This window comes from Aythya marila, assembly GCF_965140915.1.
Source record: "Aythya marila genome assembly, chromosome: 2".
Taxonomy (NCBI): Eukaryota; Metazoa; Chordata; class Aves; order Anseriformes; family Anatidae; genus Aythya; species Aythya marila.
The window spans coordinates 71,301,259-71,327,837 of record NC_139043.1 but is presented as its reverse complement, the minus strand read 5'-3'; the positions used below and the strand labels follow the sequence as shown (position 1 = coordinate 71,327,837).

General features: G+C 40.3%; 1 protein-coding gene across 1 annotated transcript in view; it reads right to left on the bottom strand.

The window, feature by feature from the left end:
- The window catches only part of FBXL7 (F-box and leucine rich repeat protein 7), a 182,678-nt gene that overhangs the window by 112,003 nt on the left and 44,096 nt on the right, over positions 1 to 26,579 (bottom strand). Inside the window, exon 2 of the mRNA XM_082753936.1 lies at positions 25,713 to 25,802. Coding sequence (XP_082610062.1) covers positions 25,713 to 25,802 — 90 coding nt within the window. The remainder of the gene's footprint in view (positions 1 to 25,712; positions 25,803 to 26,579) is intronic.

The following is a 26,579-nucleotide window of genomic DNA, read 5'->3' as shown; positions in this document are numbered from 1 at the left end:
ATACACCGGCTCATAAAATAAGCCCCAGGTCGGACTGGAGGTGCCCAGAACCATAGTTGAGCAAAAGATATAAACACTCAGTCCAAGGTACGACTGAAAATAAAGAAGCAACACGGTTACATCTTACTGTCAGACCACCTCTAAGCAGCTGCCACACTCTGGAATAAAACAAGCTTGAAAACAAGGGAAAAAAAAAAAAAAACACCTTTAAGTATACTGTGCATGCACAATCCTGGAGCACCGGGTATTAAACTCAAACAGCCTCTCCTCTACTTACTATGGCTACGGACCGAAACGCTAGATTTGGGTTTTGCCAGGTCCGGTTCTGCTCTTCCCCTCTCCTGCTCACAGCCATCATCCTGCCACAAAATCAGAAGAGTGAAGGGGCTGTCTCTGCCCTTCCCCAAGCCTGAGCAGGGCGCTTCTCAGCACCACTAAGTAAGGAGCTTCCACTTCAGACAGAAGTACAATGATGGAAACTCCTGAATTCCCAGCTAGAAAGGACTCTAGCCCCCAGCATGTATGTGAGCAGTCTGTGCATACACAGCACGACAGGGATGTTACTGCAGGAGGACGCATGGCCGGTTAGAAAAGCAGAGCAACCCTTGCTGTTCAGCACTAGAGCACTTGAATTCATTGCTTTTTCCAGCTGACCTGAAATCTGCACCACCTCACAGAGATCGGGGCTGGTTATATCAGACTGAAATCTGATTTCAGTCTGATTTGACCGTAAGGAACAGTCTTTTTCCTCCAAAACAGCACTTCACACATAGCACCCTGTTGTTTAAGTTGTGTTGTTCGAAAGGAAGTTATGCAGATCTCATTCCCATTCCTGTTTTCATCTCAGCACGGGAGGTGCTGAATCTCTGAGACACCAGCACCGAAAAGTTCCTGACCTTTCAGTTTACCACTTCCTGGACCTTATCAATGAAATGAGCGAGCTAGGGAGACTGTAGTATACACATGTACAGAAAAGGGTTTTCCAAGGAGACCGATCCTCACATTAACTGGATGGCTCAAGACAGCAAGCTGGTTTACAAACCCATGCTGCTCTAAATCTGCCTGCCTCAGCAAAAATCTGCAAGCAATGAGTAGAACTGATGCAACTACCTGCTTATCAAGTGGGTTCATTTTTTCTGACTTCTGGAAGCGTGCCCTAAATAACGTTGCTCATTGAGATATTTGTTTCTGTGTGTAATCTATTGTCTATATTCTACGCAGATGTAAGAGTAACTAAGTGTTGTTACCATTTTCCACCTGGAAAAGCACAGTGACCGTACTGATTAATGGTTCCATGATGATTACATCATTCCTGACTTTGCCCCTTACAGTTAAATACATTTTCTGAACAATGGAACAGTGCTTGATCAAAGGAAACCAATTTGCAAGGTCATAACTTCTTGATGCATACAGACCACCAACACGTGGTGCTCAAAATATCTTTGCATCCTTAACTCTTAAGGGCAGGATGAGGGAGCTGAAGTGTCTTGAATAAGAGCTGGGTGCCTGGCACTGCGGGAATGGAGACACACGATGAGCAAAAGGCATCCACGCAACACCCTGCTCTGTCTGCAGAAGCCACTACTCAGCTCCCTGGGCCCAGAAGACAAGGTACCATGGAGAAAACTTCCTTTACCCCAGAGATGGAGTCCTGGGAGAAGAGCTGCAAAGAATGTAGACTTTTCAGATATTTCCATGCTTGCATTTTCTCTTTGATATAATAATTTCTTTTCTCACATAATTTACTGAAGATGACTAATGCAAACACAACCGCCTCCTCTGGTTGTGGTCCTCACAGCTGCTAGCTTTACCTTCCTGCCAGGCAGAGGCGCGATAGTTTTTTGTTCACTAATGTATAAACAACTTCAGAAACAAAACTGCCTACCAAAGCTGCACTTTCTGGTAAGAAACTTCACGACAGCAGTCCTCTCTCATGCTTAAACTAATTAGCTACAGATGAATGCCCTTGAGAGCTCATCAACAGAATGGAGACAAGGAACTTGCCGCAACGTTCCAGCTCCACACCCCTCCTATCCCAATCGCAGAACAAATCAAACAGGGTTGTTTGTTTGGTACGAGGTCAGGTTACACTCCCCCAGAGAGATGAATGAATACCTGAAGTTACTCTATTAAGTCAATGGAGTTACCCTGGATTTGCACACAAGTGCAAGTGAAAAAGATTTGACTCATTATATCCCAAACTGCTTAAAAATGTGGCTGACATCACGATGTAGCACGGTAGCTGGAAGTTTAAAAGAAAACTCTGCTTGGATGTGCTTGAGCAAAAAGTGCAGAAGGTTAGATGCAAATCCTACCGTCAACATAGCAAGGGTCAACAGTAATATTTTCTTCTCTTATGTAATGAATTGTCAGACCTTAGCTACACTGCTGTCCCATTATCTCCTGGGAGGAAGGATAAATTGGCTAATAAAGTTCTTTCCAAAAAAGCCTTCAAAAGTAGAAACATCTGCTACGTTCATTAGTCACTATTTGGCCCCAATTCAGCAGCAAGGCAAACTACAAACTCATTCCCTTCTGTTACCCAAAGAGGTCACAGTAAACGGGATCCTAGTTTATGGGAACGAGAGCTGACTAGAAGGAAGGCGGCCGTGAAGCTTGCAGATATGCTTTGCTTCCAGTTTGGGCACAACAGCATACGAATGCATTCGCACACGCCAGCATCTAATGGTCAGTCAGGAACTTGTATGATTTATGGTAGACAGAGAGGTTCAGTCACCCCCTCAAAAATCTTTAGATGTAGCATTTAACAAACACAGAATATATATTTAAGTGTACATTAAGAGCCGGTTCAAAATCTAAGCCTGTCACACTGAAAACTGGGAGAAGTTGCAGAAATCAGGCAACATGAATCAGTCTGATGCAAAGCTGGGAGTTGAATTCAGATGCCAGAAGCTTGGGTTTAACTCTGCTGTTCACTTGAGACAGCTGAAGAGTGCTGCCATAACACCAGCCTCGCAAATTGCATGTTTCCCATTTGCTGGGTGCCCAGTGCACAGTCTGATTTCCAGACATGATGCTAAACTTTGGCAGATGGATCCATGCTTCAAACGATGTGGTTTTCTTTGAAAAAGCAAGCCCTGCATGTCTGGACATGAGCACACAAAGCTCTCTTGATACAGTGGAAAGAAAGGCAAATACTATCCCATCCAAAATGTGCCAGGAGGACTACACATGAAGGACTGGTACCACAGTTAGAATGACTGAAGAAAAGGTTTAAAAAACAAAACAAAACTCAAAAAACATCAAAACAGCAGCTTCTTGATTGGCCATTGATCTTAATACCAACCAAGGCAGAAAAGCTCTGAAATATAAAATTTTAGAATATGTAAATATGACAAGAATAAATTGAAGTTTTACATAATTTGCTAATTTTTGAGTGCTTGAGTTCATAACCGTGACTGTCATTTGAACTTGTGGTATAAAACTTCTATTTTTTTTTTTTTTAAAGACTAACATAAAAGTTTAAGTTGCAGTCTTGCATTAAAATTTGCTTGTTTCAACAAGTGTTGACCACCTTCCGATCCACTACACAAACCTCTGCTATTCAAGCAAGCGGAGATTCAAAAAGAGCAGTCGTCACTTACTATGGTGAAGGGCACCAAACTGGAATGAGAACTGGCCAGTGTTTGCTACAGTCATTTACAAACATGAGACACCAAGAAACCCCACCACATAATTTGGAGGTTTTCTACCCTGTCATACCCTTCATGGCCAGGCAAGAAATCTTACTATTTAACCTTTTGTTCTCATTTTTCTTCCCCTTTCAGATAACTGTTCAGCCTCCTTATCAGAGATGGCCATAAAACACACGCTTCCTAGCACACTGAATCTTCTATGGTTTATAACACAATTTGGTCCAGGCACCCCAAGGATACATGCTTCTGACAAACACTACCCTAATTCCAAACCAGGGACTCCACATGTCCACACTTAGAAAAATAAGCAATTCACTTCCAGTTAAAGTTTTATAAAATTATAAAACATTCTTCCCACTTAACCTCGTCAGATATAGTTAATCTGTGGCAATAAAAAAAGCTAAAAAAAAAAAAAAAAAAAAAAGAGATAAAAATCAACAATACATACCGCAATCACACACTGTCAGTTCTACACAGCACCATTATGAACATGTATGCGTGCCACGTCAGCTGTAGAAGGTAGCGGGAGAGATATTCTACATCTGGCCAATACTCTAAGCCTACAGTCTTACCAGTTCACTAAGGAACCTGAGATTTTTTGAAAAAAGCTAATACAAAGTAGTAATAATTGTCAAAACAAAACCCAAAAACAAACAAGAACTGAAGACGAGAGGCAACGCAACCTACTGTTGTCCCTTCCTAGACCACCTATCCTCTATCAACTAACCAACATCCTAGGGCTTAAGGAAAAGCTTTGATCTATTATAGAAAGAAATGCCGTTTGATGTCTAGTATTTAGAAATAAGTTTTAAGGCAGTTAAACTTTACAGTGAGGTTAACGCCCCAAATCATACCCTAAAACAGGGCCTGGATATGTCAGAACCTACAAGCTTTGACAAAACAACTAAGCAGATTTTATTAGGTTTTATTAGGGTACCACCTGACCTTTTTGTCTATAGAAAATAGTGAGCCCTATTATCTATGCATATTTACTCTCACAAAATAACATATTCATTTACCATGCATCATATTTTCAATGAATCAACACATTTTCATACATGTTACTCCTTCTCACGAAGGACAGAATATCTAGGTTCTGTTTTATCTTATGTGTTTTTAGGAAGAGAGGCCAAATAATTTTTCCATTTGCCCTTCTGCTAGATTTGACTATTGTTTTAATGCCTCTGAAGTCGAGCCAACAGCAGAACAGGTAGATCAAAGACACTGAAAGCTTCCTGGAGTCCCTTTACAATACATCTCAGCCACCTCAGAACTACCTTGGAAATTACATTGTCAGTGATGCTTTCCAGCCCGTGAGGCAACTCAAATCTATTTTTTTTTTTTTATTTAGGCTGGTATTCTCCAAAGGCAAAATCCAAAATTCTGTAGTAAAGCTGGAAGGATGTCATTTTCCACACAGCCCAAAAGAATTAGTAACCACAGTTTACAAATTAAGAGTGTAATGTTCAATTTACAGGTTACAATTAGCGCTACCATAAGGAAAATGTTCATTTGTGAAAAAGCCTGAAAGGACAGCAGGTAAGAGGAGGAGAAGCAAAGGTCTTCAGTAGTCCCTTTTCATCATCAGCTACTTCACAGCAGTATTTGCTATGACAGCATAAGTGCCACAGATATCTAGGCCAATCTTTCCTTCACATCTCCAGCAGACACACCAGAACCTGCCGCCATCTAATCTAACACATACAGGAAAGTCTGATCTAGCATTACATCAAATTTTTCCTTTCAGATCTAATTATCTTATCCATAGCAAGCTTGAATAGATCTTAATCCTTTCTTCTTTGCAATAACCATTTCTGTACTCAAACACACCCTTGTTTCCTCTTCTTTTGCTACTTATCATGGACTAAATAAATAGAGGTCTTTCAATTATCGCAATTTTGGGGGGGGGGTCTGTTCATTCTTGTTATTTTCCCTTAGATTTACTTTAGTCATTACAATTCTAATGAAATATGCTCATAAATCCTCAAATCAACCACAAAGATGCTTCTTAAAAGCAAGCACACCCCTTAAAATGAGAAGTACTCAAATTCAGTTGTAAGAGAAGGTTGCGTATTTTATCTTAGCGCTGTGCAAGCTGAAGGAAGGCATTTGAAGTGCCAATGTGAAAGAGTGTCATTTACATTTGCTTTTCTTAAAACCCTGTAGTGCTTGTTGCCACCTAAATTGCAGTTTTTACTTTAAATACAGGCAAGCTTCTAAGGTGTCAAAGTGTACAGCTGTGCCTAGCTCTGTCCTTTCTTCCTTACCAAGATGAGTGAGATCCCACCTACGTGCTGCAGGACATGGAATTCATTCATTACAAAGGTGCTCGCCTCTTGTGACACCCGATGGACCACATATATCTGCGAATGGAAATGCCTCTAAAAAGCCCCATGGTGTTAGAAAGTGCAACACTGGACGAACTAAGCTATTCCACTCAAGTTTGTTTTGGCAGATTTTCAACCCTCTCGTCTATCCCTGCCTTGTTTTCACACACAAGACTTGGAACAACTCCATTTATCAAGTCTACCTAGATGGAGAATTAAGTTGGCCTCTAAAACGAAACAGGGAGGAAAAGAGAAAACAGTAATGCAATTCAATACTGCTGACAATTTTCTCACTATGGTTCTATGTATGCAATACAAAGGTGGAAGGTGGACATGAAAAAAAAAATTGAAACCTGAAGACTCAAAAGACTACTTTTCAACTCATGCCATGTGACATAGGACAATGTTGGCTAGGTATGACCTTTTTCCACAAAAATAGGTTTTCACAACACACAAATACTGCCTCTGAATTGTTTTCTGCTAAGGACACAAAAGAAAAATATGCTCAGCTTCCACAGTTAAAGGTTTTACTACAATTGCCCAAAATAGGTATTTGCTAGAAGTTCATACAGGACTAAAGAGTTTCCAGTCATGCACACATTTTATGATATCTATAATATACAGATATATGAATTCTAAATTATTTATAGCATATAATGTCAAAAAAAATCAGCTTCCATTTTATTCTCAAACGTTTCAGTAAATCAAAATCAAGTTGTCACAAATAAAGATTTTAATCATGACCAACTAGCTTTGATTTAAATTAAATACTTATGAAAAGTAAGCTATCTAAAGACACTTTTTTTTTTTTTTTTTTTTTTTTTTTACTGTGGCCTGAATTTGACTCCTACAAACCAGACTACTTTGGTAGACATTCATATTGACAAAATGAGAAGCACAAGAATACAGAAAAAAATGAGGCAGTGTTGCTCGCAGGCAAGACATTTTTCTTCTTAAAAATTCTCTAGTGATCTTGTCTTGTAATGATTTTGCTGATTAGTTTACAGACCTTTAAAGAAGCTGTTATTCTTACGCTCACACAGTTCCTAAAACAACTTCACCAAACCTATTGAGCATGTTTAAGTACTGCTCCAGGACACACTACATCCTTGCTAGCGTATTTTCTCCTCTGTGACACAGCTAAATTATCAAGTAGACCACATGCTCAAAGTCATTCTTGTGCTCCAAGCTTTTGTTAAATATTACAGTTTTAGTTGGATCCTTAAACTTGTGTCAGAGCCTGTGAGTGTCAAACCAAGGTATCTTTAATACATGTTTACTCAAATTAGAAATAAGTTTATTATATATAGGACAAAACAGACTATAATTAGATAAGTCATTAATATTATAGGTTAACATCAATATTTAATGAAGTTTACAAAAAACAAAAAACAACAAGCAAAAACAAACAAACAAAAAAACCACCTGCTGCTATGGCAGATAACTGTCCTGCTTCTTTTCTGGACCACAAAGGGACTGAAATGATAAATGATGACTTAAAGGGATGGGTTGTAAGATATGCAGGTTACCTGATTTTAACCAAAGTAACTCCATTTTCAGCAAGGATCTCATTGCATCAGAACTTTATCCTTGACTTGGAAATGACAGGGCTTCAGGACTTTGAGTATCAAGGATGTCAAAGAACATGTATAAAAAAAGCTGACCTATTGTCAGCATGCTTAAATTCACAGTTGGACTCTGTACTCCATGGAAAAATGTTGAGGTCTGCAGATCAACAAGTTGACGTTCACAGTACATTACTTCAACTCTGTTAACTGTTTTGGCAAGCAGTGACTCCTTGTACAGTCATCAAGAAGTATGGGCAATAACTCTCACATTCTTGCTTCTAGGTCTGCACAAGATGCTTAATTAATAGTGTCTGAGTTGCACTAGTAACCTAAATTGAAATATGAAGTAGGAAAGCCATATAAAATTGTTTGTCCATTAGTAGGAGTTAATCACACAGGTCTTGCATGAAGATAGAGCTTACAAAAGATGGGGCAATTTGCAGAAGGACAACAGACTGGTAACTCCCCACAAACAAGAGCTCTTTGGGAAAAGCTTAACCACTCTGCAAGCCTCGTTTTAAGCAACAAGGAATAAGCAGCAAAGTCTCAGTAAGGTAATACTGCAAGACTGCGCTTTCCTCTATATTAGCAGAATAAACAAGGAACATTGGCAACTCCTGAACTCATTTACTTCAGGTATGTTCATTTTCAGTGTTTCCCGCAGAACAACTGAGATCAAGCTACTCGGTTACAGCTTTGCTTCTCAAAGCAATTCAACCAGACATTTAAATGATCCAAGACAACAGTTTAACCACTTCTAATAATTTAATGAACTTCGGAGCAGGCTGCAGGTAAATCATGACGATCGCTGAGGACATTCACAATCCTGAAGCCCTACAAAGCTTTTAGGTAAAAAAAAAAAAAAAAAAAAAAAAAAAATCGGGCAAGGTTTTCACACCTTCCTTGTATGACATTTTGTGGAAGAATACTTACAGTTGTCTCTTCAGCAAACAAGCCTATCTTTCTGCTTTTTGAAATAGATCAAAAAGCCATTATGTTTTTGTTTGTTTTGTTTTTTTGAAATGCATCTGTATGGAATGTCAATTAGTTTCAGGTGAGATTATCAAAAATTGAAAGCCTGTAACTCCAGAAAAACTAGATAAGCATTTATTTTCTGGATGAAGAGGCATTCGAGTCTACTTTGCAATTGCACAAAACTCCGTCACGCAGTTCCATTTGGTTTTTGTCTCCTGCAGGGAGCCACTTCTCACTCCTTCCTCCTGTGTTTTCCACATACCAATAGGCCAGGTACAGCCTATGAGTGTTTCAAGAAAAGCGATGGGCCACTACTCCACGCCTCTGTCCCTCATGCCAGCTGGCCTCAAAGTCTTTAAGAGACCCTGAATCCTCCTGCTGGACAGCCCAAACCCAGCATGAAGAAGGAAAGTGGCTGTACAACAGAACCAGTCACTGTCCCTAAACCAGCCCTCTCAAAACAAGACCAGCAAGAAGTAGGTCTCCAGCCTTACTGTGGTACCATGTCCAGAAGTGAAGCCTCCAGAGCTTTGCTCAGTCTCAGCCAAGATGCTTTGACTACATGAACACGCTGCTTTGAGGACTCCAGAGAAAATGGTGACTCATTTTGTCTTTAATCCTGTAATTGAATACAAACTGCCAAAAATGCCCCATGGTTCTACAGTTAACTAAACTTTTGCAAAGTCATTTGTCTAGCTATCATTAAAAGAAAAATCTTAAGGTCTTCATGCTCAGCAATTCCAGCCCAGAGAACCAAGGCAGTAGAAAGGGGCCATGCATACCAGTGGCTTCTGACACACACGCAACCAATGGTCCCTCTCACCCTCAACTTGTAAACCTCAGTGCAACCATGCTTTATACATCCTTGGAGAGGATTAATTTAATTTTGATTTCCTCTCTGTGTTTGCTTTGGAGGTTTGCAGCTTGAGCAATATATATATATGACTAAAATTTGGCAGCGAGCTTGTAATATGATGTATATCATTTCAGCCTGGCCAGCATATTCAAGAAAACAACAAGCTGGCAGGGAGCAGAGCCTCATCCCACATTCAGAAAGTGAAAGACTGATGCAGGAACAAGCAATGGCAAGACACATCCAGGAGCTAAACTTAAGAGGGATGGGGTGCAATATTGTCCATGTGGCTAAGAAACCACAGGGCCCAGCAAAACAAGCTTGGAGCACTTTGGAACAGAGGAAGAGGAGGAAGGCATACAGGTCTATAAACCTGCGGCCTTTCCATCATCCAATGGAGTTGTTAGCATTTTGGTTACTAGTGTGGTCCAAAGCTTGCCAGAATGATGGTAAAAACTAGGGCCATGAAAAGAGGTATTGTGGCCACCCAAAAGCAGACAGAAATAAAAGGATTTCGCTGGGCTGACTTGTATATTTGAGCACCATGCTAGATTAAAGAACATATAAACCATTTTCTTCAATGAGAGAAATAGGAATTAAACTATGAACTGTGCTGTTTCCAATGTAAACTTCTGTGAAACATGACAAGTTTCTGTCTCAACTTTTACTCCATCAGTTTCTTCATGAAGAAGCCATAGCATGCATAACACTGAACCAGTAATGCTCTGCGCACAACAGGAATGCAATAGAAGCTGCTTTCAAGTACACAACAGGGCTTTCTTTCTCACTCAAGCATGTCATTTTTCACGAAATGTGTTTGCTGAACTGATTCAAATACTCAAGATGTGGTTCTTGGCAAATATTGTCATAACCTTAGCATTTAAAACACTTGGTAGAGTGAGAATGTTTCCCAGCATCTATAACAGACCATCTTTAAGGACAGGCAAGCTTCTGACACAAAGTGCAGTGGTACATACTTACAGTTGTAAGCTCCAACCAATGCATACAGAAAGCAATGATAGCCTAGTGCAAAACAATCCAACCATCCTGACACAGACAGGCCTTGCTCCAAGGATAGCACAGTGCATGAGGACTCTTCAATGAGTATAAACTCAGATTTATTCATCAGCACAAGCTATCGTTGTTTCAATAAGCTACTAGTCTTCTAGCATGTCCAGATTTCTACTCACCTAGAATAGATAAGGTTTACTCACCTAGAATAGATAAGGTTCCTTTTATTAGACCACTGATATTAGTTTCATATAATGGTTGTAGGTTGGAAGGGCCCTCTGGAGGTCATCTGGTCCAACCCACCTGCTCAGTCACGGCCACCTAGAGCAGGTTGTCCAGGACCATGCCCAGGCAGCTTCTGAAGATCTCCATGGAGGATGCCACCACCTCTCTGGGCAGCCTGTGCCACTTCTTGGTCACCCTCCCAGTCCTTCTGGTCTTCAGACAGCACCTTCCATGTTCCCGCGTGTGCCCATTGCCTCTTTTTTGGCACTGGGCACCACTTAGATGAGCCTGGCTCTGTCCTCTTTCTACCCTCCCTTCAGTGATTCATGGACACTGATGAGATCCCCCCCCAAGCCTCCTCTTCTCCAGCCTGAACTGTCCCAGCTCTCAGCCTTTCCTCATGGGAGGTGCTCTAGCCACTTACTCATCTTTATAGCCCTTTGCTGGGCTCTTTCCAGTACATCTTTGTCTCTCATGAGGTGCACTCTACCCCCATCATCCAGGTCATTAACAACGATGCTCAACAGGACCGGACCCAGTACTGACCACTGGGGCACTTCCCTTGTTACTGGCCTCCAACAAGACTTTATCGCGATTATGTTGTTGCTTCCACCTGAACCTTCCTGTAAAGGGACACACGGGTGTATAAAGGGACACATGGGTGGAACACAATGGCCTTTGTCTGCCTTAACGTCCCTTATCACTTCCTTAGCAGTTTCTTACTCCTACATGTGAGACCTGAAACTACATCTACCTTTCCAGTACTATACAGCACTGAAGCTTTGTTTTCAGCTTATAGCTTACTACCTCTTCTATTATCTTTTGGCATCACTGTTTCATTTTCCCAGTCTGAATCCAATGCCTTTAGTTCGAGTAGTCCCTTCTCTCCTCCCCAAAATAAAATTCAGTTTGGTACTTCTGATATGGTACCAAACTAACTAAGGGCAGAAATGGCAAAAACAAAAAAAAATCGTAGCCCATTCAGACTTATTAGCTTTAGTACTGAGCTTGAGACTACGTATGACCGTTCAATTCAAGATCAAAAGTTAGACATGAAAGAACAGCAGTTATCAGATTCAAAAAAAAAGTAACAAATTAGTGTTTAAGTTTCCTACACAGTATTTTATACAGGCCCAATATAAAAAAAATGTAGTCTTCAAACACCAAGAATCAGACCACGTATTTTATTGCCTGTGTATAATCCCCTCCCCCCCTTAAAGCTTTCTCACAGAGTGCTTCATTACCCTTGTTTTAGTTCAAATACCTGTATGTGAAGACTACCATCGTATGGTTATTTAAGACCAGATGATTTACAAGATGGTGTGACAGAGTTAACAAGCAGCTGGTTTTCCCTGGCCTTGTTCCGTTAGCCTACAATTCTTTCCTCGAGAAAAATCAAAAAATGCTGATTTTTCTACTACTTCCAGATGTAGAACAGGAATGCCTTTGACCAGGATACCTGAAGCTCCAAAAGCTTCAGCTAATCCGCACATCTGCGCTCAGATGAATCATCCTAAATACATCTGACTGGGCGAGCAAAGGCATCCTGGTACACTTTCAGAGTACTGCATAGGATGTCCAGGCAAATCTGGGGGTGCTCTTCATTTGGATGAAGTCACCACAGACATGATGTACCAAAGAGGAAGCCACTAAAACAACAAAACAGTCCACAGGCCCAGGATTTCTAAGCCTGGTAGAAGATTTAATCCTGAGCTGAGCAAGGCTGTTCACAGAACAGAAGGGTGCCCACAACACCAAGTCAGAATTGAAACAGCAATTACTGTCCAAGGAGCAACAAGTTATCCCAGTTGATATCTAAGATACACTAGTCATTAAAACATACTCAGAATTGCTGTTTTATTTTCAAGAAGCAATGCAGGCAAAGTCTTTTAAACTGTCTTAGGAGCAAGCACATACCACAGAATGGTTTGGGTTGGAGGGGACCCCTAGGGATGACCTGATTGCAACCCTCCTCCCCCTCCACCATGGGCAGGAAACACCTCCCACCAGACCAGGTTGCTCAAACCATCCTCAGCTTCTCTGAGCAACCCAATCCACCGCCTCCCCACCCTGAGTAAAGAATTTCTTCATAATACCTAATCTAAGTCTTCCCTCTTTTAGTTTAAAGCCATTCCCCCTTGTTCTACCAATGCACTCCCTGACAGAGTCCCTGCCCAGCTTTCCTGTAGGCCCCCTTTGGGTAGTGGAAGGCCACTGTAAGGTCTCCCTGCAGCTTTCTCTTTTCCAGGCTGAACTCCCTCAGCTTGACTTCCTTGCGGCCTACAGCTTCCTCAACAAGCGGGAGCAGAGGGGTGGGCGCTGATCTGTTCTCGTTAGTGATGGGACCTGAGGGAATGGTGTCAAGCTGTGACAGGGGAGGGTCAGGCTGGATATCAGGAAGAAGTCCTTCACTGAGAGGGTGGTCATGCACTGGAACGGGCTCCCCAGGGACGCAGTCACTGCACCAAGCCTGTCGGAGTTTAAGAAGCGCTTGGACTGTGCACTTAGTCACATGGCCTGAATTTTTGGGTAGACCTGTGCGGTGCCAGGAGTTGGACTCGATGATCCGTGTGGTTCCCTTCCAACTTGGGATATCCTATGATTATCTTCATAGGTGAGGTTCTTCAGCGCCTTGATCATCCTCATGGCCCTCCTCTGGACTCCTTCTAATACATCCATGTTCTTGTCCTTGTGCTGAGGGCCCCAGAGCTGAGCGCAGGGCTCCAGGTGGGGTCTCACAAGAGCAGAGCAGAGGGGGAGAATCACCTCCCTTATTCTGCTGGCCACACTGCTTCTGATACAGCCCAGGAGATGGTTGGCTTTCTGGGCTGCAAGTGCACATTTCTGGCTCACGCTGAGCTTCTCACCCATCACATACTGCACACTGCCGCAATACAGTGTGCAGAGGTGAGGATCGTCCAAGTGTTTTCAGCTGAGCATCCTCCCATACCAAGCTTTTAGAACATTCCAGAACACTCACAGAGGGGAGGAACTGAAGCTCATCCAGATCTTGAATTTAGTTTAACACAGGATAATGAACATGAACCTAAATAAACAAAACCATACACAAAAAGCACCTAAAATATACACATTTTCCTTGCTATAGAGAAATCCATCAGCACCCAAATGGAAATTGGTATCACTGACAGCGCTCCTTTTCATACCAAAGGTGACCTTGGTCCTGAGGCTAAAAGAAACTGAGAAACAGGCCTTATATTTGCAGTGATGTTCCAGCTGTTTTATTTCTGTAGAGTTAGTAATAAAACATTACACAAAGCCTCTAGGGATATTATTTTTATACATCCTTTTAACGAAGGAGTAACTTTTTGACCAGTCCAGTAACAACTTCATAAAAAGATGGGTGTGCTTTTCATCCATGAGACCTCTACCCTCGTGGAAATGAGTTCTTACAAGGAAGGCTCAAGCAGTCAAACTGTCCCATTTTTATGGAAACTTACCGATGGAACGTATCCATGGGATTACACAACACCCTTCTTAAACATTGACTGAACTCTTTCAAAATACTGAAGAATCATGGCCTCTATTAGGACTTGAAATTAGTAACTTAGACACTTACTCTTCAATTTGTTGAGATTAAAAGCAATTCAATCCAGATTGATAAGCAATACTGAGACAGATATGTAAACTATTTTTTAAAACCACACTCAATCTCAGGGTAAAAATCAGGAAGTTTCACATAGTTTATAACTTGTATTTTGGATTCACAAAGACTATCTGGTTACTGAAGCAACGCAATACATCAGTTTTTCCAGGAGTCACTAAATGCCAGAGGTTCACCAGGATTGCATGTGTTGTTAACTAAACCATCCGCTACAAAATGCTTGTTTCTCTGACCTAAATTGGCTAAGCATTCAGACAAGGGGACGCAATTTCTACAAATGGGCCCAAAGGAAACAATTTATCCTTTCAGCAATATCAGCCTGCTTAGTTTATAAGCATAATACATCATATTGAGCAATAGACAGTAGGATACAAATGTTTGGTTAGTCATACTTTTAACCATTTTTTTTTTTTTTTTAATAACTTCACAGCTAATATATTCTGCTTTTCAGTTTCTTTCACCTAGCTAGCTTTACTGCTTGCAGTTCCCTACTATGTTCCCCTTTCCCCTCAACCCTCATCAGACCAATATTTTAAGCTACGTTTCGTTATTATTCTTTCCTAAATAGAATAGTATACAACATACTTAAATAGGGTTGCTCTAATTTAGAGCTCATAAATATTAAAGGTAAGAGTTCACGGCATATTGTCCTTCTCTGCTCATCTTATTTTGACGAAGACATTTCTGGCTTAGAGAGGAATAAGTAAGGAGTTGCTCTAGAATTATTTTTTCCAATTTCAATGAAACTAGCAGGTGCAGAACCAAAGCAGCACAGAGCCACATAGGATTCTGAGTTGAAGCATGCATAAAGAGCAGCGGAGTTACAAGAATAATCTGTGCACTAATTTATCAGCAAATTTGAGAGGACATCCCTGTGCTTCTCATTTGCCACATGTCCAAATCAGACCTAAAATAACCAATAACATAAATCTAGATGTGAGGTAAATGTCATGAGTTCTGAGTTGGTTTGTTTGACTTTGAGTTCACACATAATTTCGAAATACCAGACAAACACTGGGCATCTGTAGATAACCATGATAAATACTTCATTAGCTTCTCACAGCAGAATTGTGTGATGTTTCCTTTTGCAGCCTCCTAGTCTCTTCCTTAGGAACAATATTCTTCAAAAGTCTGGTATCATCACAGTAACACAGGAAGATTAGTTAAAACGTCAGGTTTTGAGTGTTTCAAGTCTCCCTCCCCTCCAAAACACACATGCACATTCCTTAAAAAGAAGCGTACAAAATTAGTAAGTCAGTATAAAAAAGCATTAACACATCAGGCTGAAGAAAGGATCGATTATCATCCCTCATTCCAAATAGCCATTAAATCTGATCGGCAGAGCCTGAACTCACCAACTGAATGGCAGTACTGTTACTTTGGTTCAGATACAATTTCATCGGGGATGACATATTCCTAACATAGCCCAGCAAAATATTTAGATTTCATGGAATGCTGTGGGAATCTGTCTTCCTCGATTAGATGCTGATAGAAATGATCTTGATTAAATACTGAAGGACACCAGTGTATTTATCACCCATCCAACGCCACGTCAGCAAAAACAAATATTCCTCTAGACTTTTTTGCCCCAACATAGATTAGTCAAGTAGTCTGACAAAGCAACAGCACCAATTGACACCTACTGACACCAGTTCTTTTATTACAAGCTGTTCAAGCAGATTCAGTGCAGCAAATTTCAGTTAGATCCAGACTTATCTCCCGTTAAAACCAGATACATTGTCTAATTGATCAGTCAGATTCACATGCCTAATATTGCAAAAGCCTTCCAAACACAAATGTGAGGCAGGAGTAAACATGCAGTACAACCATATCTGAGACACAAGGGCATAAAAAAAAGCACTGTGAAAGTTGACTCTACTAAAACAGCAAAGAGAAGGCCCATTCACAGTTAAAATCAGATTGGACTGTAATTTTGGCTGAGATTACAATGACTTAAGTCTTGTTTAATAGCAAAAGGGTCAACAGCAAAGAGCACAATCATTTCAGAAAGCAGAGTTCAAGCTAATGGTTTATCTCAGACCACAGTAAAGTAGGACCAAGTAACCATCAGTCTCCCAAACTACAGCCAACTGATTACAGTCCAAATATGCTTTTATCGTTTAGATCACATTTGTTCCTGGTCTGAGGGAAAAAAAAAAAAAAAAAGAAAGAAAAACACACACCACACACCCACAAATGTACTGCTGAAAGAGTCCTTCCCTGTGCCAAGTAAACAATTACTCCGCACTGTGCAGAGCTTCTGAAGGTTCAGGTGGCACACAAAGTTTTGATTGCTCAAGCTGTATCTAAAAACCTAGATCTAAAAGCTGCCAAGGCCAACAAATGTTTATCTTGCCAGTTAGGGGAAATAATTTATATATATAGGCTATACATAACTATTTACATGTCTGCATGAACACAAGTATTTTCAGATTAAGCACATCACAGTGAGGAAGAAGGCTCTGAAAAGACTTCCCACAAAATGCCCATTAGTACTGGAACATTTTAAACTTTTATATACAGTATGAAAACTGATTTCAAGTTAGGGAAAAACAAAAAAAGGTATAGGTTAAATTAGGCACTGCTAAAAACTGAAACTTCACTATCATGACTCTGGTGGTAACTTACAGTGGAGATCTATGATTTATCCAAGTCATCACAAGCAGCATGACAGTCATCCAATAAAGCCATCAAGCTTCTTCCTAATCAGGCATTCACATCTGTAAGGCAGCCTAAACACATCAAGGTACGCTTGGCTTTGCTGGAGAGTAGTTCAAAACTAGCTTCTCTAAATACATGTAGATTGCCAGATCTTACAGAGGATCATTTACACGTATCTCTAAAGAAACCTTTCCTGCCTTCCGGCAAGGCTTTATGTACTGACTAGATGCTGGAGTAGATGAGCAGTGATCTCCCAGCTCAGCATAGTTATCAGCTGCCACAGGTACTTGTTTTGCTGTATCAGAAAAAAATATTTTATTTAAACCATTAAAATGGCAATTATACTTTGATCTTCAAGGGGTACAAACTGCCAATCCATCATCACAGTTAAATACAAAAACAAACCTTAAATGTGAGAGAAATACCAAGATGGGCAACTGCTGACCTTGCAACAGGCATACCACCACAACAATACAGATGTTAAATGTTGAACTGCGGCTGATTAAGGCTTGAGGAATTATGTAAACTGCTAATCACCAGATTATACTCAGGCTCATAACTTCTGCTTATACCTAATCTGCTGTAACTGCCTAAAGCTGTAAGGATCCACCAGTCAGAATTAACAAGAACATGCAAATTATTGTTATCTGTTCTTAAACTGCTATTTCCATCAGCCAATTTCAGAACATGCTTCAAGGGAAATGTGAAGAAAGCAGCAGAAACAAGGCGATGCCAAAACAATAATGTGAGAAAGCCACTATGGTACCACACAGCGAGAGGAGAACAGAACGAGTCAGCAACACTATGCAGGCATTTATCTAGTTTTAGCAAATCTATTTTGTATAAATTATACAGCCGTTTGATAAACTGGCAAAAAGATAAGACGACACAGGAAAATGGAGGCAGGATATTTTATGTAGCAAATGTAAGCTGCAGTTTGGCATCTTAACAGGGATTGTTAAGTTAATGGCAAAAAATGTGCTCTTCCAATTTTATTTCATTCTTATTGTCAAGTTTTAGAATTAACCTGAAACAACTTGCTAATATCAGCTCATAAATTCTGGAAAACTGATAGCCCCAACGTATTTAAGTACACATTATTAGGTTATATATATACACACTACAACCAGTTCAGAGACAGTCTAGCGTTTAAGTAAGATGGCTTATTAGACTAGCAAAGGTCGCAGAATCATCAGGTACTTCAAGATGACTTCACTTTGCAGAGAAGGAAACTACTTAGAATGGCCAGCATACGCAGTAACATACAAAGAAGAGTTTAGGGTCAAAAACTCCCCACAACAGCAGTATACAAGTAGGTTGGTACAGCATTTTACAGAAAGAATTACATTTGGGATCTTGGATTCCTTAAAATCAGATTTACAGGTAATTGAGTAGCCTGTAATCACTCCTACCAAGCATCATTCCTTACTTTGGAAAAGCTAACGCCAGGTTTTTAAATTGGGGTCATTTCTCTCTGACTATACTGTAAGTGCATTTGCTCTGGTAGGTCTCACATTTCAGGCAGCAGATCAAGTAAGACTGCAGTTTTATGTACCTTTCCAATTTGTTCCTAGCATTGTTTGGGCAAGTTTTAAACATTTGGCTATAGCATTTCAGTACAAATTAGCCAGAAAAACGTAAGGTTTCAATTTGCAGCTTTAACCTTGCCAACGCCCCAACCACTTCTGCCTTGTATCTGAACTCTGATTTAAATGCCGACTGCAATGGTATTGTTACAATTAGCAGAACAGCTTCACAGGAACACTGCCTGTTAGATAGCAAAAGTACAACAAGATGTGGCTAAACATGAAAAATAAGGGCTAAGAACAAGCCTCTGTACTAGTTTGTACCTCTACATGCTGCTTGAGGTGATTATATTTGCATATGCATTGAGATATGTTGGTTACAGGAATTTAAATAGAGAGCTCTGTTTATTCTGCCAAAGTGTTTATAGTTTTGGATTTATTAACTGTCATGCCTCCCACCCCCCTCTTATTACTCCCCAGTTTTTTTGGCTTCAAATGATTCTGTTTTGGCACATTCAGCGATGCAACATTTCACTTTTCTAGAAAACTCCACCGTTAGAAAAGTAACACAAAACTCTAGGAAGCTTACCTGGTCTCCAGTTTCACTACCAACTCAAAACAGCCACAGTTCACTCAAAGCCAACTGAATCTCAGCCCAGTTCCAAGCAAGCAGGGGCAAATTCAGGAATTCGTATCCAATTCAGATGTGGTTTGTTGCTCAGAAACTCTACTTAGACAGTACTTCAACGGGAGGAGCAAGAGCATGAACTCCCAGTCAAAGACACGAGGACAGAAAGAAACAGGGAGAGAACTGCCTCCAAAAGAACTAGGAATTGCACACATGTTTACCTGCATCTGGAAAGAATATAGATAGGTTCCCAGTTCTGATACTAAATTAGTAAGCTTCTAACATTAAATGGAAGATGAAAGGAAAAATAATAAAGAACCAAAGTGGGAAAAGATTTCTTAACAGGTATTAGACACGGGAATGGATCTAAAGAGCTCTTCCTGCCAAAAAGACAGTCAAGAAGAACTGGGTGAAAAACAGCACCTCTTTTAAACAACAATCTTTTGTCACAACACATAATTAGTTAAACATCCAAAGAGGACACGAGCCATTCAAATGCTTCAGTGTACTGAACATAGCTACCTATCTTACCCCATGAACACAGAGGAGTTGTCTATTCACAGACTAATACTCCGGGATTTTACCTCCCTTTGAAATAACACTAGTTTCATACTCACCTGAATTTCCAAGCTCAGATGCCCCTCCATCAGGAAGCCACTTGAAATATCAAAAGGATTCAAAATCAAAAGGACTTGGTTCCATCTTTCCAGTTTTTTCATAGGGTCCGTCATTGCGTAAAACAAAGATCCCCTTAAACTCGCTGAATAAGTTACGAGTTATTTGGAGATCTTAAGACACGCAGCCTTTTGAAAGAATGCGATTATGAAGCCAAGAGAAATTAACAGCATGACATCCTCCCTGAAAAGATCCTATAACGTGGATTTTGTCTAATTTTCTTCCCTCACTGGTAAATGTGAAACTTTGTGTTCAAGAAATGATACTTAATATATTCGCACACAGAGCAGTGACAAAGGTTTTCTGATCCAGAAGTCAAATTTGTCTCAGCAAGGAGATTCTATAAAGTTATCTTGGAAAAGAAAGATACCACTAATTTTCTGCACTTCAGACTATGAAATCCAGGGACAAAAATGTCTACCACTCATGACTACCATTCTTAGATAAATTAAGTGAGGGTGTGAAACCACTGTTTTGAAAGTTTTCACACATGGATAAAGCTCAGGCTCTTTCCACAGTTCATGAAAATTATTTGAAAACAAGTTGCTTGTTCCATTATTTTCTGCAGTTCTCCAGAATAATATTTTAGGTGTCAAAGTAGGAATGGTATGACTGAACATTCTCTACTCCTACTTTCCTCAACTAGGTAATTAATCACACATTAATTCACTTGCAGTTCATAGAATAAATTTGCTTTTTTATTTGCTATTATGACGTGAACAGAGGCTCACTTCTCTTGGAAAAGCTTATCCAACTGTGCTTTGTTCTTGTTAAACTGAATATAAATCCAGTTTCAGCTACTTAAGTAGCTGATATTTCTATAATTAGGAAACTTTAATGCATACCTGTAGTTCTATATCCAGAATAGAAATTTCACTGAAAACTCTGAAATCCAGCAAATTTGCACCTAGCTGGAACTCTTTGCACTGTTTTTTTTTTTTTTTTTAGTTATTTTTTGAAGGACTTCAGCAATTACAGACACAGCAGAATGAAAACCACAGCTAAGAGAAGGGTACGTCCTCATTCACAGCCATCCTTTCCTTTGGAACTGACTGTGTATGCCAAGGGGAAGACGACAAAGGAGAAATTTCATAGCATAGACGACTTGCTAACATACCAGCCACTTAAGTTTCAGTATCAGGAACCCACAAGAGGAGGACGCTGAGGGCCACAGCAACGTAACCTGATTGACTTCAGCTATGTCATCCCACGCAGTGTTCAGTAACACTCTTACGTGGGTAACTAAGGCATTAAACATTTGCAAAATGCTACATTTTCCCATCGCTGACCCCCAAGCGTGATTTAACGAAAGGGAATGGTTCCTAATGCATGTAGTTATTCCAGTCATGCCATTGAGCCTGCTTCTCAAATAAAACAGAAAGGAGGGTACAACTATCAGAACTGTGACAGACTCTGTAGTTCTCAGGGTACCGCAGAATGGAAAAAAAGTTAAAGAAATTTTCAAAGTCCCTAAAAGTTGGCATCGATAAAAGCAGATACAAATTTAATTTCTGCAGAATACTGCAGCTGACTTAACTGTATTTCCACAGAATTCTACATAACAGTTAACAGACTATATTCAGAGGTATTTCAGCACTTAACCCTTCTGCTAAAACAGTGTTTTGTTTCAGGCCTAACCCTCCAATTTGATTTTACAGAAACTAACAAGTGAACTATAACTCGTCCACGGAGCTCAGACATGAGCTCTCAATTTAAAACAGCCTCTGGATTACCATTTAAAAGCCATCTAGACATGAAGTGCAAATAGTATCGATTATTTTTTTTTTTTTTTTAATCTGAAAAACAGTCAAGTTAATATGAAGCATCCAGCCTGGACATAACATTCCACACTCTGCAAGTAAGTGTTAGAAGAAAGCTCCCTGACCAAGGTAAACCAATAGAAAAACATTCAGTCTAATCTTCTAGATCAGGCTTTAAACAATAATATTCCAGCTGAGACTGTGTCTAGCAAATTGCATTTAAACGGCCCACAAAAATCCATTTAGTCTTTTCACTTGCCAGAACAGCAACAGGGGGTAGCAAAAACTCATGTGTTCTCAAGTTTCTAACTCTAATTGATTGATGGGGTAAAGAATTGCAGACAATGTCTGAAACTGGAAAAGAAGTAAAATGTAGTGTATATTCAAAGCTAAAGAAAATTGCATCCTCGGAAGAGGAGAAAGGGCAGAAGCATCATCGTACATGCACATCCACAGTCTGCTATGCTTTCTTCCGAGCCAAGCTGCACCCAAACTTCCTCTATAGCTTATTCAGTTATTTACAGAGAGAAGACCAGACATCTGCTTTTTGCCTTCCACCCTCCACTGAAATACAGAAAGTAAAAGCCACGATGAAAGCAATTTAACTGCAGACTGCTCACCAGCTCCGCCTCGTCGCTGCATCCTTCTCAGATGCATCACTGGTACCTCAAGTTCGGATTTAGGAAGTTGAGTGGTCTGCCAGCTACCGGCCACATTCTGCCAGGTAACAGAAGTAGAGGACTTGTTGCCATCTCTGATGCATTGCTGAGCGAAACTAGTTTGGCTAATAGTGCTGCTAAGTACTGGCCGCTCTTCCCTGGGAGAGGCTGTGCAGCTCACCCAGACACATTTGATAGCGTGACATGCCTCCTACCTCTGTGAAACAAAAGATCACCCCCCACAGCTACAGAGATGTTCAGAATATACAGGGTGAAGGAGGGCACTGTATTCTGGCCATAACTGCACCTCTCATTCCCGCCTAAAGACTGAAGTGCTGTCACTTCAACAGCACACCTAGGACTGGAACACCACATAAGCCATTTCAAGCCACCAGTTATTCATTTCTTGAGCTCATCCTGCATGGAAACATCACAGCACTGAAAATTCACAAACAGAATGGGTACAGCAGACAAGAGTAAAAGTGTAGTTCGTCTGATGGCTCAGACAGTGAGATAACACCTGCTAGGAAACAGATAGTTCCCGAGGTGTTTTGCTCTTTCAAGGAAGAACCCTGCCTTTTTGCACTCCTTGGGAACCTATACCTGCCTGAGAGGTGTTTTACATGACTGCTTCTCCAATGTTGAGTGCCACAGACCTGATGTGGAGCAGCCTCACAGACTTCCTTCCTAGCTGTTTTAAGGCTCTTCATTGATTCAGCTTCAACAAGTGTTGTGTCAACTGTCTTAAGGAAACAGCAGAGAAGACATGCTGTGCAGAAATGAGGAGAATTAGGTCTGTTTGCCAAGCTGGAAAGGAGGAGACAAAGGCCTTCAGCCTCGCACACAAATTCTGTGCTCTCCACAGAGCTGGGCACCCAGGAGTTCAGCCGCCACTAGAAACTGAAGGCTTGCAAGGAAGCTGTCTGCAACTTGTGAAGAGTATTTCATGCAACAGTGAAGGTGAAGAAAAGTTCACCATTCAGAGTCCTTCCTAGTCCAGACCTAGGACACACACATTTCACCACACAGGCCTGACTCATTCATTGGACAGCATACAGCACTATGAATTCACACTACAGAGTTAAAGCAAGGGGCAGAATTAAGATTTATTTTTTTTTGTCCCTGCAATGAAGCTGCATGAACTTCAGTCTCACGTTGAAGAGCAAGACGTGCATATCAATCTCTGGGGTGGGCAGGTACTACTGTATCACGACAAGCAAATATTAGAGCATGAAGCACTATGAAGCTCAATTTAACTAATGGTTATAAGAAGTTATGTGAACACCCCAATGAGAAGACATAACTGCTACTGCTTGTACAGTGTCCAACACAATACAGCTGATTGTGTATTGAGCTGGTCCCTAGACACTGCTCTGTAACTGAATTGTATGAAAGCATTCAGTCCTGCAAGCTCAGAACTCTACTCATCTTGCAGAAGGAATGAGTCTCTCTTTTTACTTGAATCCTCCTATGGGGTAAGTCTACTGCACATGGGGAAAAGATGCAGCATTAGTTAAAAACAACACCAAAACAAGCAAATACCCACAGACACACTGGTTGATAAGCATGCCTTTCAGTAACAGCACTGGTTTATACAAGCCCTTCCCCCCCCCCACCACCACCACCTCCAATTCTCTGCTCTCACACTTGCTGGTTAAGTCATTTCAACTATCTGACAGATTAAACAGCAATCCACATTAAGGCAACTTACATTAAACTGACCCACATCAACTCCTCAGCAGAAACTCTTGGTAGCATAGCAGTAGTAGCACAGGCAATGGACTACCACTGCTGCTATCAAAATAAACACCATATGCTCATCCTCCTATTTACACCCTTCTAGGGCACAGAAAAATTAGGCTCATATCTGAAATTGCCTCCAAGCATGAAAACACCCAACCTTCACTGCTCTGAACTCTTTTTGAATTTGCATGAGAACTCAGAACACATCTTTACTACAGCATCTGCTGGCCTGCATTTAAATTTAAGCCTCCTTCACTAATTAATTAATCAGCTGCAAACCAGTGGTAAAAATTTCACAGCAAACACTGGTATCCACTGGCTCTACACTGGGCTTGATAAAGAACATAAATCTCAGAGATTAATAAAAGATTATTTTGCATTATCTGATTTGAAAATACGGGGGGAAAGCACGTTTTACTGATTGAAGTAAAACAGAAATTTAAAACAATTGTTAAGGACTGACGTCAAAGTTTCCACTACTCCTTTACGATTTTTTTTTTTTCCTCTGGCTGTCATACAGAAAAGCTAAAATGCTTTTATACATTTCCTGCATTTACTTGGCGTCTTGGCAATTCACCTCCTTCATGTACCTCAAAACCTGTGGATCTAAGGCTTAGAGAAACATGAACTCTACTATTCAACTCATCTTTATTAACCATATTCATTTATTGCTAAATTTATTGTTCAGACTGAAAAGCAGAGACTCCAGAACATGATTTCTCATGATTCACAGGTGCCAGATCTTCCTTCCTGATATGGGATTGTGCATGCCTAACAATAAATTCTTCTAATTTACACAGTCATTTATTACTTACACAAACTGCTTTTACTGTACAGGTTCTAGAGTCAGAGCCAAACCTGCCAAAACTATTCGAAGGCTAAGGTTTCCTCTAACCATAAGAAATAAAGCCAGACTGAGAGCAATCAGAGTTTGTAACTTAATTTGTAATTGCAGAACCGTAAGAAATCGGAATTAATATTTGATAATTACCAAGTACAACTGATATATTATGACTGAGTTGAGTAGAGATAGTAGCTATGGTGTATAAATGCATCACTTACAAAAAAAAAAAAAAAAAACTTTCAGCTTACATCATTGAACTTCATATAGATTTACTGGTTTCCTCTTAGCCTTCAAAGACACTCTTGTAAAAACTAGAGCCAATATGCTTCCATTTAACAGAGCACACCTACTCATACGTAATAAGGCAGAAGGAAAGGATCGGCATTTCTCTTTTCATAGGTCAGTTAGTGCAATGTCACATTAATACTGACACACAAAACATCTCCTTCCCCTAGACATTAAAAATCTAAACCCAGGTAATCACATATTCTAGTAACTGCAGGTGAGATGCATCGATCTGATTAAATCCTTGCCAGCTCTTCATGTCCATAAACACACTTTGAAAATTCAGTACAAACAACTTTCATACCATGAACGTCATGAAAATGCAAGTAAGAGGCTAAGTTTTTACCTAGAACAGATGCCAAAAATGCCTTCCATCAAGTATACTTTTCACAAATAAATTCAAAATCAGATCACATCAAATCTTAAGAGTAAAAGCCTTCGCTGAAAATGTAACATGAGACATTAGTCAAAACCCTCTATGCTTTTGTTCTGCAGAAGTATCTTAAATCCTTTCTCACAAGCTTAAACCAGGAAAAACAGCATGTAGGAGCAGAAACAAATTTCTTTTCATTTCTAGTATGCTGATAGCATTGTACAAAGAAAGAACGAGGAGGAGGAGGAGGGATTCCTTTTCTGAAAATAGCCTGGATTATGCTGGGGGGCCTGACCTGGGTAACGAGTACCAGATGCCTACCTTCACTGGTAGCTGCATTTTTCTGGGCTTTGGTGGGCGTGTGATCTGTACTTGAACTCACGTCGGATGAGATGCTTGAGCTGCCTTTGCCTGCAAAGAAAGAAAGGGGTGGAGAGTGTGAGAGGGAGGAAGAACAAACATGAGTATCAATAGTGAAGATGACAGACCTTCCATATCAGAACCTGGAACAGTTCCAGGAAGCTTTAAAATCAGTTTACTGCAGCTGATGTTCATTTTGTACACGAGGGTGGAAGCTAACTGTGCATCTTTATCTGTACTAAGGCTGTAAACAGCCTCCTGGGTCAGAGGGGCTCATTGCATATTTGGGAAACTTCATTTTAAGTGAAAAGTTTCTGATTAAGAGAACTTTCATAACCAGTTTTCTCGTTCAAATACTTCTAAAATAGATCGGGAGGAACAGACACTGACCCGCACCAGCGCTAATGATGAAATTCAGGATGCATTAATGGAGTTTACATCACGTCAACACATAAAACAGAAATCTGTTCAAGTCTTTTGCTCATGTGAAAACGAAAGCAGGGTAACTGCTGTTTCCTCCTACAACACATACACTGCTTGAAATAATAAATGTTTTTGAAACCAACACTTTTATGGTTGCTATTCTTCACCACAACTTTTATGCCCCTCTTAACTGGAAATCAGAACAATGGAAATGTCTTTTCTTATTTTCTTTTCTAAGATTTTTTTGCTGCATTTTCTACATCAGGTTCCCCAGTCCTCTGTGTAAGGTATCAGACCAAGCAGAAATTAACAGGAAAAAAAAACAATATCTTAGGTGCTGCAAAAGAACAGAGGGAGCTAAAACAAAGTTTTTTGTTGACCTCTGAGGATCAGAGAATGATTTGT